The sequence below is a fragment of the Eriocheir sinensis genome, chromosome 9, assembly GCF_024679095.1.
Source record: "Eriocheir sinensis breed Jianghai 21 chromosome 9, ASM2467909v1, whole genome shotgun sequence".
Taxonomy (NCBI): Eukaryota; Metazoa; Arthropoda; class Malacostraca; order Decapoda; family Varunidae; genus Eriocheir; species Eriocheir sinensis.
The window spans coordinates 13,257,159-13,273,249 of NC_066517.1; the positions used below are offsets into that span (position 1 = coordinate 13,257,159).

At 44.6% G+C, this 16,091-nt stretch overlaps 1 protein-coding gene across 1 annotated transcript in view; it reads left to right on the forward strand.

Annotated features, from left to right (window-relative positions):
• Positions 1-324: 324 nt before the first annotated feature.
• The window catches only part of LOC126995932 (semaphorin-1A-like), a 58,762-nt gene continuing 42,995 nt past the window's right edge, over positions 325-16,091 (forward strand). Inside the window, exon 1 of the mRNA XM_050855833.1 lies at positions 325-461. Coding sequence (XP_050711790.1) covers positions 340-461 — 122 coding nt within the window. The 5' untranslated portion in view covers positions 325-339. The remainder of the gene's footprint in view (positions 462-16,091) is intronic.

Sequence of the window (16,091 nt, forward strand, 5' to 3'; positions counted from 1 at the left end):
TCTTCCTCTCGGCTCAAACATTCAAGATGCTGCAATGTCAACTTTTACTCTTTGATGCCTCTTCCCATTCCTCTAATTAAGCTTTCCTCTTCCTCAACCACGAAGACAAACCAAAACATAAAAAGAAAACTAAGAAAACCACGCAAGAAAGAAGAAAAGGAAGAAGAGAAAGCATCAGTACGAGAGAGAAGAAAAAACAAACAGAATGAACAGAATTACAGGCACAAAATTTTCATCCTCCAACCTTCTTCTTCTCCCTCGCCGCTAATAATTCTTTGTGCACATTTTCCTTTTGTTAATTCTGCTTTGTGGTGGCGGCGGCGGCGGCGACTCGTGCTAATGAAGGCTTTCCTCTCCCCCACAGATGAGCTGGAGTCGCAGGTCTTCCCGGGCAACAAGAGTGAGGTGGATCATTTTCGTCTCCTGCAGAGGGATGGTGACTCTCTCCTCATTGGCGCAAGGTACGTTCAGTTGAGTTCGAACTGAGTTAACGGTTGAGAGTTTCGCCTTCGTAACGGCTCCCTGATAAGCTTTCACTGTCTGGGTCTGTTGTTTCCCTCTTTATCTCTCGCTCTTTTTTTCTCTCTCTTTTTTTCTCTGATCATCCAAAACGTCTGTACGTACGCTAACCTAAGAACATAAGGAGACTGCAAAAGGCCGGTAGGTCTATACAAGGCGGCTCCTGTGAACCTAACCCCACCTAACCTCACTATCCATGCATTTAACCTCTTCTTGAATGTATCTATCGTATTGGCACATTCAACATGACTGCCAAGCCTGTTCCACTCATCCACCACTCTGTTCGTAAACCATTTCTTGCCTATATCTTTGTTGAATCTGAATTTATCGAACTTAAACCGATTGACACGTATCCTACAAAGCCTTATTAATAACACCCATTTAGCCATCCTGTGTGTGTTTTTAAAGTAGAAGAAGCAGTTCAAGGGCAAAATAACATAACAAAGGTAGAAAAAAGCCCAGTAAGTATTGTTCCTATAAAGTTAAATAGAAAGGAGTGATCAGAAGAGAGGTCAGGTTATGAGGGCGAGGTGTCTTGATATTCCGGCTTGATTACAGGTGTGAGTCGGCCGACCATGCATACCTGAGCGGCGATTACTTATGCTTTTGTGATGGATTTTATTGCTTCCTTCTTTGTGTTCTCTTATTCTTGGTTGGTGTTCGTGTTCTTCCTTTGTGTTCGGTTTGATGGGGACTTTTATCTTGTTTTCTCATTGTTGTTCTTCACTGTCTTAATTTTACTTCTTTTCCCTCGTGTTTATTGTTTTCTTCTATCTCTTCCTCTCACTCTTATTCTGTGTCGTGTCTTCAATATCACTTTTTTTTCCTTCTGTTTATTCGTTTTTACTCTTACTCGTTTTTATTCTCTCCTGTCCTCTCTTCTATTCCTCGTGTATATTGATTCTTTCTCTTTCTCCTCCTTTTATTGGTTTTTTTTTCTCCTCTTAGACTCATACTTATTCTGAAGCGTGTCTTGAATATCACTTCTTTTCCTTCTGTTTATTAATTTTTCCTCTTACTCGTTTTTATTCTTTCCAGTCCTTTATTCTCTTCCTCGTGTTTATCAATTTTCTTCTTCGCCTTTTATTGTTTTTTTTTCACTTCTATTTTTATTCTTGTTTTGGCGTGTCCTTTATAAATCACTTTTCCTTCTGTTCATCAATTCTTCCTCTTACTCGTTCTTATTCTCTCTCCTCTGTTCTTTCTTCTCTTGTGTTTATCAATTCTCCCTCTTTCTCCACCTTTTATTTTCTTCTCCACTTTTATTCTTATTTTTATTCCGTAGCGTGTCCTAATATCACTTCTTTTCCTCCTCTTTATTCATTTTTCCTCTTACTCGTTCTTATTCTCTCTTCTCTCCCTCTCCTTTCTTCTCTTCCTTGTGCTTATCAATTCTTCCTCTTATTCAAATTCTTTTCTTCATTGTCTTCGTAACATTATCAATATTTCCTCTTACTCGTTCTTATCCTCTCCTCTCTCCTTTCTTCTCTTCCTTGTGTTGATCGATTCTTCCTCTTTCTCCTCCTTTTATTGTTTTTTTCTCTACTCTCATTCTTATTCTGTAGCGTGTCTCAACATCACCTCTTTTCCTCCTCTTTATTCATTTTTCCCTTTACTCGTTCCTATCCTCTCCTTTCCCCTTTCTTCTATTCCTTGTGTTTATCAATTATTCATCTTATTCATATTGTTATTCTTCATTGCCTTCGTAACATTTTATTTATTTTCCGCTTCTTTATTATTATTTCTTCTTACTCATACGTTCTGAATACCAAATGAACTTTCTTTCCTAGTTTATCTGTTTTTTTCCTCTTTTTTTCCCTCTTTCTTAGGAATATGATGTCATCGTCCAAACGTTTTCTTGTCCTCTCAGTCTTGACCTTGATATCTACTTAAGAGAATTCCAAGTATCTCTCTCTCTCTCTCTCTCTCTCTCTCTCTCTCTCTCTCTCTCTCTCTCTCTCTCTCTCTCTCTCTCTCTCTCTCTCTCTCTCTCTCTCTCTCTCTCTCTCTCTCTCTCTCTCTCTCTCTCTCTCTCTCTCTCTCTCTCTCTCTCTCTCTCTCTCTCTCTCTCTCTCTCTCTCTCTCTCTCTCTCTCTCTCTCTCTCTCTCTCTCTCATATTAGCATACTTATCATACTTGTTACAATATACGTTACTTTTCTCCTCCTTCTCCTCCTCCTAGTCTTGCTTTCTTCCTTGTAATACTCATCTCACTTCTCATTTCTTTCTCTCTCTCCTTGTCACCTCCCTCGTTTCACCTAATTCCTCGTCCATTTCCTCTCCTCGTTTTCCCTTTCCTGGTGTTTATTATCCTCTCATTAGCTGCTTTTATCACATTTTCTTTATTCCTTGATTTCCTCTTGCGCTCACTCTTTTGTTTCCCTCTTACCCTCATGCTCCTCCTTCTCTCTCTTTGTTTGCTTTCTTTCAGTTTCTGTTTTCCTTCATTTATCCCTTATTTTCCACTATCTCTTTATTCTCCAGCTCTCTGCTCTTTCTTTCATCCCTTTTTTTCTCTTCTTCTATCCCTCTCTTGCTCCTTCCTCTCTCTCTCTGTTTGCTTTCTTTCTATTTTTCTTGTCTCCTCTCTATCCTCTTTTTCCCCTCTCCCTCTTATTCTCCAGGTCTCTACTTTACCTTTACTTTACCTTTCCTCACTTTCCATCTTTCTCTCTCCGTCTTCTACTCTCCCGCTTTCCTCTTCCTCTTCCTCCTCTTTCTTGCCCTGTATCTCCTCTCTCATCGCCAGTCAACCCCAGGCGACAGTCAGTCTCTCTTACTCCCCGCAAACAACAACAGGACCAATGACGGACTTGCTTACATCATGCCACCACTAAAGGTTACTCACTCCCCCGCTGGCTGGCTCACTGGCTAGCTCTATCTTCACCTCTCTTTCTTTGTCTTTCTATCTCACTTGTCACTTGCTCTATTCTTCCTTCATTTCATCGTCTCTGTTCTCTTACTTTCTCCTTGCTCTGTTTTTTCTTCTATCTTTCCCTCCTTTCCTTTCATTATTCTCTTCGTATATCTGAATCCTCTGGTGGTCTTGGTGTTTAACTTTTGAAAGGAATAAGAATGTGACTTTGAAAACGCAGGGAATGGGCGAATAGGAGGAGAGGAAGTATAGGAGGAATCGAACATTGATAGAGAGAGAAGCTGAGAGAGAGATAATGGAGGAAAACCGAGAAATGTAAGGAAGGGAGGTTAAATATAGCAGCCAGAGGAAGTAGAAGCGATAACTATGGGAGGTGAGAAGTTACGTTATTCACAGCACCAGGATATAAAAGAGGAAGGAAGAACAGGAAGATAGCATGCAAGAGGAAATGCAGGAATACGGGGAAGTGAAAGGATTTGATAGAGAAGATAAGGAGAGAAAAAGTGATACAGATTCTGGGAAAGGAAGAAGATAAACAAGAATACAAGTATGTGAAAGACGACATGATAGAGGAGAAAAGAACAGGAAAAGAAATGTAAGAAATACAGGAACAGGGAGAGGAGGAAGATACGAGGCGGAGAGTGAGAAATGGAAGGTGATGAAATAAAGCTGAAGGAAGAAAAGACGTGAAAAAAAGCGAGAATTGGACTTGATAGAAAAGAAAAGGACAGCAAAAAAAATACAAAAGCAGGAAGAAGATGATGATACGATGCAGAAGTTGGGAAATAGAGAATGATGAAATAAAAGAGGAGGAAGGAAAGACACGAAAAGAAGAAAAGAACAGGAAAAAAAGAGATACAGAAAGATGAAAAGGAAGAAAATACGATGCCATGACGAATGATGAGAATGAGGAAAGAAAACAGGAGGAAGAAAAGACAGAGGAGGAGGAGAAGGAAGAAGAAGAAGGAGAAGGAGGGGGCGGGGGGGGAGGTCAACTGGGTGTTATTTCCTCGCTCGTAAAGGCTGATAGAGTGGATTGTCATCGTTGCCATAAAGAGCCGAAACACCGTTCAGGAGAGACGATGGCAACGAGGAAGAAGCTTGAAAACTTGGCGCCATATTCTCAAAACTCTCGCCGCCCGATCTCCCATATTTGACAAGGCTTTCGTAGGAGTTTTTTAGGCTTTTCCAGGGGTAGTTTTATGGCCCGGGTGATAGTTTGACCCTTCTTCTGTGTACTATGAACCTAAAAGAACACTCATGAGAACAAAATTATTCTTCTCTTTCTTCTTTTAAGTTTCGACAAATTCACCAAACGATGTAAAATGAAGGAAAAGGTTGTAGTCTTGAAATTGTTACGTGTGTGTGTGTGTGTGTGTGTGTGTGTGTGTGTGTGTGTGTGTGTGTGTGTGTGTGTGTTCTTTTGTATCTGTGTTCTAAAATCTAAGGAAAGTTTCAAAAAGTTAACCAGACGACGTGAAATGGAAAAAAAAAGTTAGGTCTATTGAAAGTCTTACGCAATCTTCCTATCCCTCTTTTTTTATTCCCCTACTCCATTTTCTCACGCTTCCGCCCCCCTCCCCCCTCCCATCAATCTTCCTCCTTCCCATGTTAATCTCCTTACCTATTTCCTCCTCCTCCTCCTCCTCCTCCTCCTCCCCTTCCTTCTTCATCCCCTATTCCTTTCAGTTCCATTTTTTTCCCCCGTAGCGTAATGTCCTCTCCCATTTTTCCCTTATCTCACTTCCCATCTCCATTTCCATCCAAATCCTCTTAGCTATTTCTTCACCTTCATTTCCTATCCCTTTTAATCTCCTTGGCATTTCCTCTTTCACCTATTCTTCGCTTCCTATTTTTTTTTATTGAATGTTGCAGACTTCCCCTTCCTCTTTCCATCCTTCCTTTTTCTTCATCATCCTCATCTTTTTTTCTTTTCTCTTTCCTTCTTTCTTCTTCTTACCGTCCACTTTCAGACTCCCTATGTTGCTTATGTACTTCTTTTTCTTCTTCTTTTTCTTCTCCTTCTTCTTCTTTTTCTTTTGCTTGCTACTTTTCAACACACTTTTTACTTCTTATATAAATCTTCCTTATCGTTATTTTTCTTTAATCCACGTCCATCTTTATTTTCTCCTCTCCTCTCTCTCTCTCTCTCTCTCTCTCTCTCTCTCTCTCTCTCTCTCTCTCTCTCTCTCTCTCTCTCTCTCTCTCTCTCTCTCTCTCTCTCTCTCTCTCTCTCTCTCTCTCTCTCTCTCTCTCTCTCTCTCTCTCTCTCTCTCTCTCTCTCTCTCTCTCTCTCTCTCTCTCTCTCTCTCTCTCTCTCTCTCCATTAATTAAAAGAGGCTGCTCTCCTCCTTGCCATTCAGTCCTCGCTCGTCTGATGAACTGGCCAACACGCTGCTCGTCCCTTTCTCTTCTTTCTCAGCCCATCCACGTTTGTCCGGCCCTTCCATGCCATTCACGTCCCGCCTGCACACTGATTCTCAACCCCTCTCTACCCCTCTCTCTTTCTCTCTAGCTAACCTCCTCGTCCTCCTCTCCCTCTCTCTCTTGCTGCGTCCCTCCCCCCTCCTCTTCTCTCTCTTTCTCTCTCTAGCTAACATCGTCGTCCTCCTCTCCCTCTCTCTCTCTTGCTGCGTCCCTCCCCCCTCCTCCTCTCTCTCCCTCTTTAGCTAACATCCTCGTCCTCCTCTCCCTCTCTCTCTCTTGCTGCGTCCCTCCCCCCTCCTGCTCTCTCTTTCTCTCTCACACATACACGTAACCTTTGCATCTCCGGTCTTCTTGTTTTCTTTTCTTTATCTTTGTTCTTTTCTTTATCTCAGTCTCCTTTAGCGTGTCATTGATTAGTTGTTTTTTTGGTTGCCTTTGTTGTCTTTGTTTTGTTTGTGTTAGTGTCGTCTCATTTGTTTTCTTTTTCTTCTTGTTTTTGTTTTTGTTTTCCTTTTAAGTCGTCATCTTTGTTATTTGTTTTCTTTGCTTGTATATGTCTTGCATTTTTTACCGTCTATGTTTTTCTTTATATATCTTTCATCAACTCGGCGTTTTCCTCGTTCATTAAATGCCGCGTAAACAAGAAAACATCTTTGTAGTTCCTCATAGTTTTCTTAGCTGTCCATTTTTTTTTTTTTTTTATCCTCCAAGGTCATTTTGCTTCACTGCATGTTGCCTTTCATCCTCAATATTGTGTGTGGGCTCATAATAAACTCAGCAGTCCCTCGTTAATGACTCCCATAAAAAGATAACTACTTAATTACTTACTTGCCTGTCCAATAAACCTCACTAGAAAATGCTCAAAACTATCAAATGTAACGAGATTCACCCCAATACCACCTCACACACATGACATCAGAGAGTGAAAGAAGAACGAGAAATGAATGATTAGTTTTCACGTTTTGGCGGAGAAAATGAAAAGCCGTGAGCGAAACCTGAGACGTAACAACACCGGAGGAATGATGGCACTTGTGTTGTTCTTGGCACCTCCTTGGCACTGTCCTTGGCTCTCTACTTAGCGATGTCCTTGTTACTACACGATGCACTGTATTTGGTCGCTACTGCTCTTGTAAATATCTATCGGTTTATGGCTTTATTATTGGCACTGTCCGTGAGGTTCTTCCCTACTTGACTGTCTATGGCACTCTCCTCTTCTCCGTCCTCTGTCCTCCTCTTCTCTTCCATCTCCTCTTCACTCTCCTCTTCAGCGTCCTCCTCTGTCCTCTCCTCTTCCCCCTCTCGAAGTAGCCGCGATCTACTTGGGGTTCGGGAGTTTTTTCGTCGTTTTAAAAAGATGACGTGAGCGATTTTTTTCACCCTCATATTTTGGGTATGGTCCAAGGGCGTGAGTTAGGTCCTCACACACACACACACACACACACACACACACACACACACACACACACACACACACACATCTGAAGAAAGAGAGAGAGAGAGAGAAAAGCATCTGCAATATATACATGTTTAAGTCTGGTCAGCACAAGCCAGATGCTTCTCTCTCTCTCTCTCTCTCTCTCTCTCTCTCTCACACACACACACACACACACACACACACACACACACACACACACACACACACACACACACTCTTCCTCCCCCCCCCCCCTGATGGTCTTTCTTCCAGCCTTTTGACAGATGGCGCTGCAGCTGGTGTTCATAATCACTGTTACGAGATGAGAAAGAAAAGCAATTGTGTCGGAAGAAGGGAGGAGAAAGAGGAAGAAGGGGGAGGAGGAGGAGGAGGAGGAGGAGGACAAGCAGGAGGAAGAGGAGGCGAAGGGTGCGTCTATGCAGAATCGAGTTAAAGACACGGACATAAAATTCTTCTCGGCGTTGTTTAGCTGCAATGTGTGTTGTTTTAGGGTGCTTGGTGTGTGTGTGTGTGGCGACCTTGGCGGAGCAGTTCTTTTATCATCATTCTCTCTCTCTCTCTCTCTCTCTCTCTCTCTCTCTCTCTCTCTCTCTCTCTCTCTCTCTCTCTCTCTCGTGTCCTCCAGTGTGTCCCTGACGATTCATAGAGACATCGAGGGAGATTAGTGGTCGAAGTTTCCCTTGCGGCTGACTTACGAGTTCTGTTGGTCGAGCGGAACTTTGCTACAGTCTCTCTCTCTCTCTCTCTCTCTCTCTCTCTCTCTCTCTCTCTCTCTCTCTCTCTCTCTCCCAGACACATAAATAGGTAAAAGATGAGGTTTTCTGTTAGGAGAGACGATATAATGAGACGCAGAGAAAATGAGCAAAAAAGGAGGTCATGCGCGGAATATGAGAGGCGGTGGAAATGGATACAGAAAATACTGATGCAAAGATACTGAGAGGCAGACGAATATAGATCTGACACGTCCTTATAAGCTTGCACATCCTCACGCCTTGAAACTCTCTTAATATTGATAGAAAGACGTTTAGACACACTGACAAACTAAAGCTCCCTCACACTTAATAAGACAGATAATATTAGGCTCACATTCTCAAACAGTTCAGGGCTTACATATACACCTTTCGTCTAAGTTGTGGTGGCGTTCTCTGGGTAGTTTTATGAGCCTAGTGATAGTTTGACAAGGTTTCTGTGCCATGAACGTTTAACAGCACTCATGGGAACCCGACTACTTCCCTTTGTGGCCCTTGGAAATATTTGTTGTGAGGGCCGATAGCTGTTAAGAATACGGAAACGTTCAGAGCAGGGAAGGAAAGTTACCCACATCCTAACACACCAACACACCCTCACAAATCCAAACACACCCTTACACACCCTAACACACCCTCACAGATCCAAACACACCCTTACGCACCTACACACACCCTAACACACCCTCACAGATCCAAACACACCCTTACACACCCTAACACAGCAACACACCCTCACAGATCCAAACACACCCTTACACACCCTCACACACCCTAACACACCAACACACCCTCACAGATCCAAACACACCCTTACACACCCTTACTCTAACACACCAACACACCCTCACAGATCCAAACACACCCTCACACACTCAACGCAACCTAACAGATCCAAACACACCCTCACACACCCACACACTTACAAGTCAGATATTTAACTTTCAGAGCAGAGAAGCAAAGTTACTGACACCCTGATTATACCGCCACACCCTAATACGGCCACACACACCCTCACACACCCTGAGAGACGAAATAGAGATAGAGAGAGGCGTTCACCCAACTCGAGTGCTGACAACTGAGCGGCAGCGTCTGGGAATGTTCGCATGTGAGGGTCGAGCGGCCTGACCTTGCGTGTTGAGGTTCATTCAAGCAGACGGTGACCTCCTGCTGGGTGCCTGCTGTTGTGCCGCTCCCCCCTACCCCCCCTCTCACTGCTCCTGTAACCCAGCTCTTCATTCCCCCTTAATCTCTTGTTCTGTTTCTTTGTTCCTTCCTTTTAATTTTGTCTATTACAACCTCACTTTTTTTTGCGGCATCTTTTCCCATTAACTCACTTTTGGCCCTTTAGATTTCTCTTATCGTGTTGTTTTTTCCCTTTTTTCTCTTCATTCTGTATTCCTGAAACCCTATTCTCCACCCCCCTTTAAACCTCCAATCCTCTTTCTTTATTTATTTCCCTTTATTTCGTCTCTATTATAACCACCTTTTTGCGTTTTTTTTTTCTCGTAACTCAATTTTAGCCTTTCAAATTTTTCCTATCGCGTAGTTCTCCCTTATTCGTGTCGTTCTGTTCTCCCTCAACACTTTTCTAGTCCGTCGTCCATTATTTAGCTTCCTTTCCACCGTTCGTTGTCAGCCATGTCTCTCAATCTTCATATATAGGCCCTTTGACCCATTTTTCAGCCCTCTAGTTAAGTCACTTTAGTCGCCTAGGCCTACGTGCGCACTCTCAAAATCGTAAAGTTGGCCCTCTCAAGCCCGGCCTCGTTCTCTTCATCAAACACACATAAAACTCCAAGACCTTCAACGCTTAAGTTCCTGGTTCCTCCAATTTACGGGTGCTATAGTATAAAAACCATGTGTTCTATCCTTGTCCTTGTTCCTCCCTCCTTCCCGCCCTTGTCTCTCCCCTCCTTCTCTCTCTCCCACCCTATTACCACTCCCAGACACTCCCTCCTCTTCCTCCTCCTCCTCCTCCTCGACTATTCCCAGCCATCCCTTCGCGAGCCTCATAGCCTTAAATGGAGCTGCTTTAGTCATTAGGCCGTTCTTTGCATTTTTCCTTCTGTTTTTGTGCGTTTTAACCATCTGGATTCTTTGATGTTTTGCGGAATTTCGCCATCGTCTTCCTTTCACTCTGTTTCATGGCTGTTATTATCTTTTTTTTGTGTCTGCGTGTGCTCTTTCGTGTTCCTGTTTTCGTCTCTTCTCTTACTCCTTCTTCTTCCCTTCTCTTCCTCCTCCTCCTCCTCGGCCGTGTTTGCATGGTCTGTGTTGCTTCATATCGCCAGTGACATTTACGTCTCACTCACCACCACTTGAGGCGTAGTAAGTGAACGCTGGTGGTGATGGTGATGGTGCTGGTGGTGGTGATGGGGGTGGTGATGGTAGGTTGGTTGGTGGTGGTGCTGGTTCTACTCTGTTGCTTGTTCGTGGTTTTTGTGGTTGTTTGGATTTTTTTGTGTGTGGCTATGTGGTGGTGGTGATATAGAAGGTAATGATTTTGATAACGTCAACATTATATAAGAAGAAAAATTGTGGTGAGATGATGTAGAAGGTTTCGTGGTAGTTGTAGTAGTAATAGTAGTAGTAGTAGTAGTAGTAGTAGTAGGAGGAGGAGGAGGAGGAGTAGAAGAAGTAGTGACGGTTGTTGTTATAAAAGTAGTGGTTGTTTTTGTTGTTGATGAGTCCAGTGTTTCTGCATATGCTTATTTTTTTATCCTTAATAGTGTTGTTTGTGTCATGCTGCGGACCTCCTACAGTACACACACACACACACACACACACACACACACACACACACACACACACCCAAGCAAGAGACAAGCTGACTGACTCCTCCGCCTCGCCTTATGTACGAACACCCGATGCTTATCTCTCGCTCTGCGCCGCCACATGGGTGAAGGGCGACTCCTCAGTAAATGGGTCCCCCGGCCAAGGTCACCCGCCACCCCCTTCACCCACCCACTTCACCCACCCACCCACTTACTTATTAATATCACCCTCCTCCATTCTCCCTCTCTGACCTCCTCCTCCTCTTGCTATATATCATCCTAATGTTTCTTATTCTCCCCTTTCTCATTCTTCCTCTTCTTTCTCTTTCATTCTTCTTCTCATTTTCTTCATCTTACTCCTCCTCCTTCATCTCCTTCGGCTTCTTCTACTGTTTCTCCTCCTCCTGCTTCCCCCTTTCTCCTCCTCCTCCTCCTCCTCCTCCTCCTCCTCCTGGTATTGCCCCATCCATTGAAGCCTCTAAAGTAAGTTCTTATATACCGCATGATTTGGCTCAATCGACGCTGGTAAAATAGAAAAAAAAGGCTAGAAAAGAATAAGAACAAGAAAAAAAAGCTACATGTTACTAAAGCAGGAGTGAAGTTAAGTTTCATCATCAGTCTTGACTTACTTTAGATGTCTCTTATGTTATCATGTTCTTTTATTAGGTTCTTATTATAGTGTGTGTGTCAAGGTTTGATGTGAGTTTTAGTTTTTGTATAAATGTGTATGTGTTGGTATGGCTATTTGTTTTGACTTTGTATGTTTATGTGTATGTATGTTTGTGTATGTTTATATTCCGTCTTTCACCCCTATCTACAGCATCATCTTCCATCTTCATCTCCCTCATATTCTACGTTCACAGCATCTTTCTCTCTTCTACGGCATCTTTCTACTCTATCTTTCCATTATCTGACTCACTTTCTCTCCTATTACCTCTTTACTATATGCTTCTACACCGTCTTTATTCTTTATCTACAGCATATTTCCTCTCTATCAACCTCATCATTTTCTACTTTCACAGCATCTCCATCTTCTACGGCATCTTTCTACTCCATTTTTCCATTATCTGACTCACTTTCTCTCTCCTTACCTCCTTGTCTCGCTCTACTCCCCACCACCACCCCACTACCACTCCCTCCCCTTCCTCACATACCCTTCCCCTCCCTCCACACGCAAACTACTATTCTACGTCACTCTAAATTAATTCCTCTCTCTCTTCACTCGCTCTCCACCTCCATGACTCCTTCTTACACTCCTCGCCTACTCCAGCACCCCATTTCCCATAACCTACCGTCACCCCAAATTCATATACCACCATCCCTCCTTCACACACATACACATACACACACCCACTTCATCGTTCCATTGTTGTGTTGTGTTGGATGTAGTTTCCCCCTGTTACGTGAGCGGGAATTATGAGAGGGATTGTATTTGGGGGGGTTGGCAACACTTCCCAATATTGCCTCGCTGAGCGGAAACCCATTAAGTGATTTGGGTTCAGTAAATTTGGGTTCGGATGCTGCTGTGGTGGAATCTGATCCTCCTGTGTGATACTGTTTCGTCATCTGTGTCTTTTGTCTGTTTTATATATTTTTTTCTTTATCTATCTATATCTGTCTATCACTGTGCGTGTTTATTATCTTCTTTTCCTTTTTTCGTCTTTCTTTTCCTGTTTTTCTTTTTCATAATTTTGTTCACTTGCTTTCTTTTTGTCTTTTCTTTCTCTTCATACTCATATTTATTTTGTGATTTGTCTGTCTTCTTATACGTCCTCCTCCCTTTCGTCTTCCGTCTCCTCCTCCTCTCCTTCTCCTCCTCTCCTTCTCTCTCTACCTCTCTCTCATTAATTGCATTTCATTGTTTCTACTGCAGTACTTTAGCCGGTTCGTGCCCCTTAGTCTCTTTTCTCTCTCTCCCCTCATCGTCCTCATTTTCCCCTCTCTGCTCTCCCCTTTCTCTCTCTCCCTCGCCCTATGCTAACAGGACCCAAGGGAACCGCCGCCCCAATCCAGCTGAAAACACGACGAGTAGACAGTTACGCATTTTAGTTCGTTTTTGTTCTTTCCCTCGGACGCCTTTTACCTTTTTTTACACCTGCAGCACCTTGTCGGGACGCTAACTAGGCTCGGGGGTTTCAGGTATGCTTTGGAATTAGGGAAAACACTGGAGGAGAACGTATAAAGCAGAGGACAAAGGGGAGTGGTAGAATACTGAAGGACTGACGTGAGGTTTAAAGAGGAAGTTACGAGTGAAATGAGGGATAGAAAATGGAAATTGAGACGGAATTGTGATTAATCTGCGTTTGGTAAGATGAGAGTGGGAACAGAGTGAAGGAGTAAAAGAAGAAAGGGGAAGAAAAGTAGAAGAAGAGAAATCAGAGAGAAGCGGGGAATAGGAACGGAAGTGGAAGGGAAGTTGCGATTGAAAGACCAGAAACAAAAGTAAAAAGAGGATTAAGAAAAAAAGAAATAAGAGGAAAAAAAGGATTAGGAAAGGAAGTGGAAGGAAAGTCGTGATTGAAAGACTGAAAACAAAAAAATAAAAAGAAATAGAAGGAAAGGCAAAACAAGTGAAGAAAGAGTTAAAAAAAAAGCGAAATGGGAAAAGAGGTGGAAGGAAAGTCGTGATTATTCCACTTGGGGCAGGATGGAGGGCGCGTCGGTGAAGTCGTTTCAAGGTTGGAGGGCGAGGTCAGGGGTGGCGCGCCGCGGGGTGGGGTGGCGGGCCTCCTCCGATCACGCCGGGCCATGTTGTATTTCACGGGCCATTGACTGGGGGCGGTGATGGAGTGGTCACCGCCGCCACCACCGCCACCGCCACTCGACCACCCTGCCCACCCTACCGCCGCGGCCCCTCCTTTTTCCTCTCCTCCTCCTCCTCCTCCTCCTCCTCCTCCTCTTAAGCGAACAACATGCATCACCCAACAACTTTGCTTCGCCCCTCCGCAAACTTCTGCAAATAACGACACGTGCCCTGGGTGACACGATGCCCCCACCCTCCTCCTCCTCCTCCTCCTCCTCCTCCTCCTCTCCTATTCACACACCTGCAGTACCAGCTTACCAACCGCTTCCGAAGGCGTTGAGTGCTAGTGAGTGGAAGCTGCTGCCACGTCGAAATAAAATAAAAATTACCAGCGTCGTCTCTTTAGAAATGACGCAATGTGGAGATTAACCGGATGTAAATAGTGTGTGTGCGTGTGTGTGTTTTGGGGGAAAGGGACCAAGCAAAATACACATACAAACACAAAGGCACGCACCGAGTGTAATACAGAGAGAGAGAGAGAGAGAGAGAGAGAGAGAGAGAGAGAGAGAGAGAGAGAGAGAGAGAAGGGGAACGCCGGGTAGGGTCATGGTGGTAGGTTGGTACATCCCCCTCTCCGCCCCCCTTGAGAAAAGTTTTGGAAGCATAGCGAGTGGTGCAGCATATAAGGGGTCGCGCTGAAAGAAAGGAGCTAACTTACTTTCCCGGCCCAGGAGTGCTTCGAACGGGACCCGAGTGAAAATTCGCACCTTAAGCTGTAAAGTTGCGAGAGTTGCAGCGGATTTCTGTGCGTGTGTACGAATTCGGGGCCTTGGCTTCGAATCCTCCTCCATGCGCTCCCCCCTTGCTTCTCTATCGCCTCATGAACCTGTATGCTAACGTCCCTTGGTGCTGCAGTGGCGTCCTACAATCCTTCTTCTTCTCCTCCTCTTCCTGACTACTCCACCTTATCCATTTACCTGACAAACCCTCGACTTAATTTCTCTCCATCGCCTCATGAACCTGTGTCGTAATTCCTCTTGGTGCTGCGGTGGCGTCTTTCAATCATTCTCATTTCCCCTCCTCCTCCTTCTCCTTCTAACTACTCCACTTTATCCACTTACCTGACAAACCCTCGACTTAACCTCTCCTCTCCATCGCCTCATGAACCTGTATCGTAATTTCTCGTGGTGCCGCAGTGCCGTTTTTCAATCATTCTCATTCCACCTCCTCCTCCTCTTCCTGACTACTCCACCTTATCCACTTACCTGCCAAACCCTCGACTTAACTTCTCTCCATCGCCTCATGACCCTCACCGGTAATGTTCTCTAGTTGGCCTTCATTCTCCATCATGCTCCTTCCCTCCCTCCCTCCTCCTCCTACACCTAACATCTGTCCATTCCTTCCCTTATCATCATGGCCTCATCCTTCTCCTCCTCTTCCTCTAATCACAGGTAGCTTAGCATGCCTTTACCAGCCTTAGCCTAGTCGACATTCCAGCGTTCACTCACCCCCTCATCCCCCTCCCATTACTCTCACCTTCGCTCCCTTCCCCCACAACCTGACAAGCAGCGTAACATATCTTGCGTGGGGATGAAATTTTGCTCTTCTAAATCCCGCTTATTCGTGTTCTCTACCCGGATAAGCCACGGCTGAGGCCCTGAAGAGCTACTAAGCTACTAGATGAAAGGGCGTGTTTAGGCGAGCACTCAGGAGCAGCGGCGACTTGGGAGATACTGCCGCCCGCCGCTCTGTTAAATCTGGGGAAAAACGGCCGAGAGTGTGCGCTTGTATCTGGCCACAATGCTGGACGAGGCCGTTCTGGGAGTGGCACTGTGTCTCCTTGCTGAGCTACGGGGACACTGCTGAGGCTGGGGAGGGTTGGAACGGCTGTGTTGTCTGGTTGCTGAGGTTAGAGAGGGTTGGGAAGGCTGAGTTCTTTGGTTGCTGAGGTTAGAGAGGGTTGGAAAGGCCGAGTTCTTTGGTTGCTGAGGTTAGAGAGGGTTGGAAAGGCTGAGTTCTTTGGTTGCTGAGGTTAGAGAGGGTTGGAAAGGCTGAGTTCTTTGGTTGCTGAGGTTAGAGAGGGTTGGAAAGGCTGAGTTCTTTGGTTGCTGAGGTTAGAGAGGGTTGGAAAGGCTGAGTTCTTTGGTTGCTGAGGTTAGAGAGTGTTGGGAAGACTGAGTTCTTTGGTTGCTGAGGTCAGAGAGGGTTGGAAAGGCAGAGTTCTTTGGTTGCTGAGGTTAGAGAGGGTTGGGAAGGCTGAGTTCTTTGGTTGCTGAGGTTAGAGAGGGTTGGAAAGGCTGAATTCTTTGGTTGCAGAGGTTAGAGACGGTTGGATTGGCTAAGTTCTCTGGTTCTCTTCCCTGTCCTCCTCCTCCTCTTCCTTTCTTCTGTACCGTCATTGTCGTTTGTATTCCTCTTCCTCATTGTCCTCCCTTTCTTTGATGTTATCCACCTCCTCCCAGCACGTCCTCCTTCCATTTCCTCCTCTAATTATACGCCTGGAAATCAATCTTCACTTAGCCATAGAAATTTGTCGCCGCCCTTCCCTTCTTCCCTCTGTCCCACCCTCG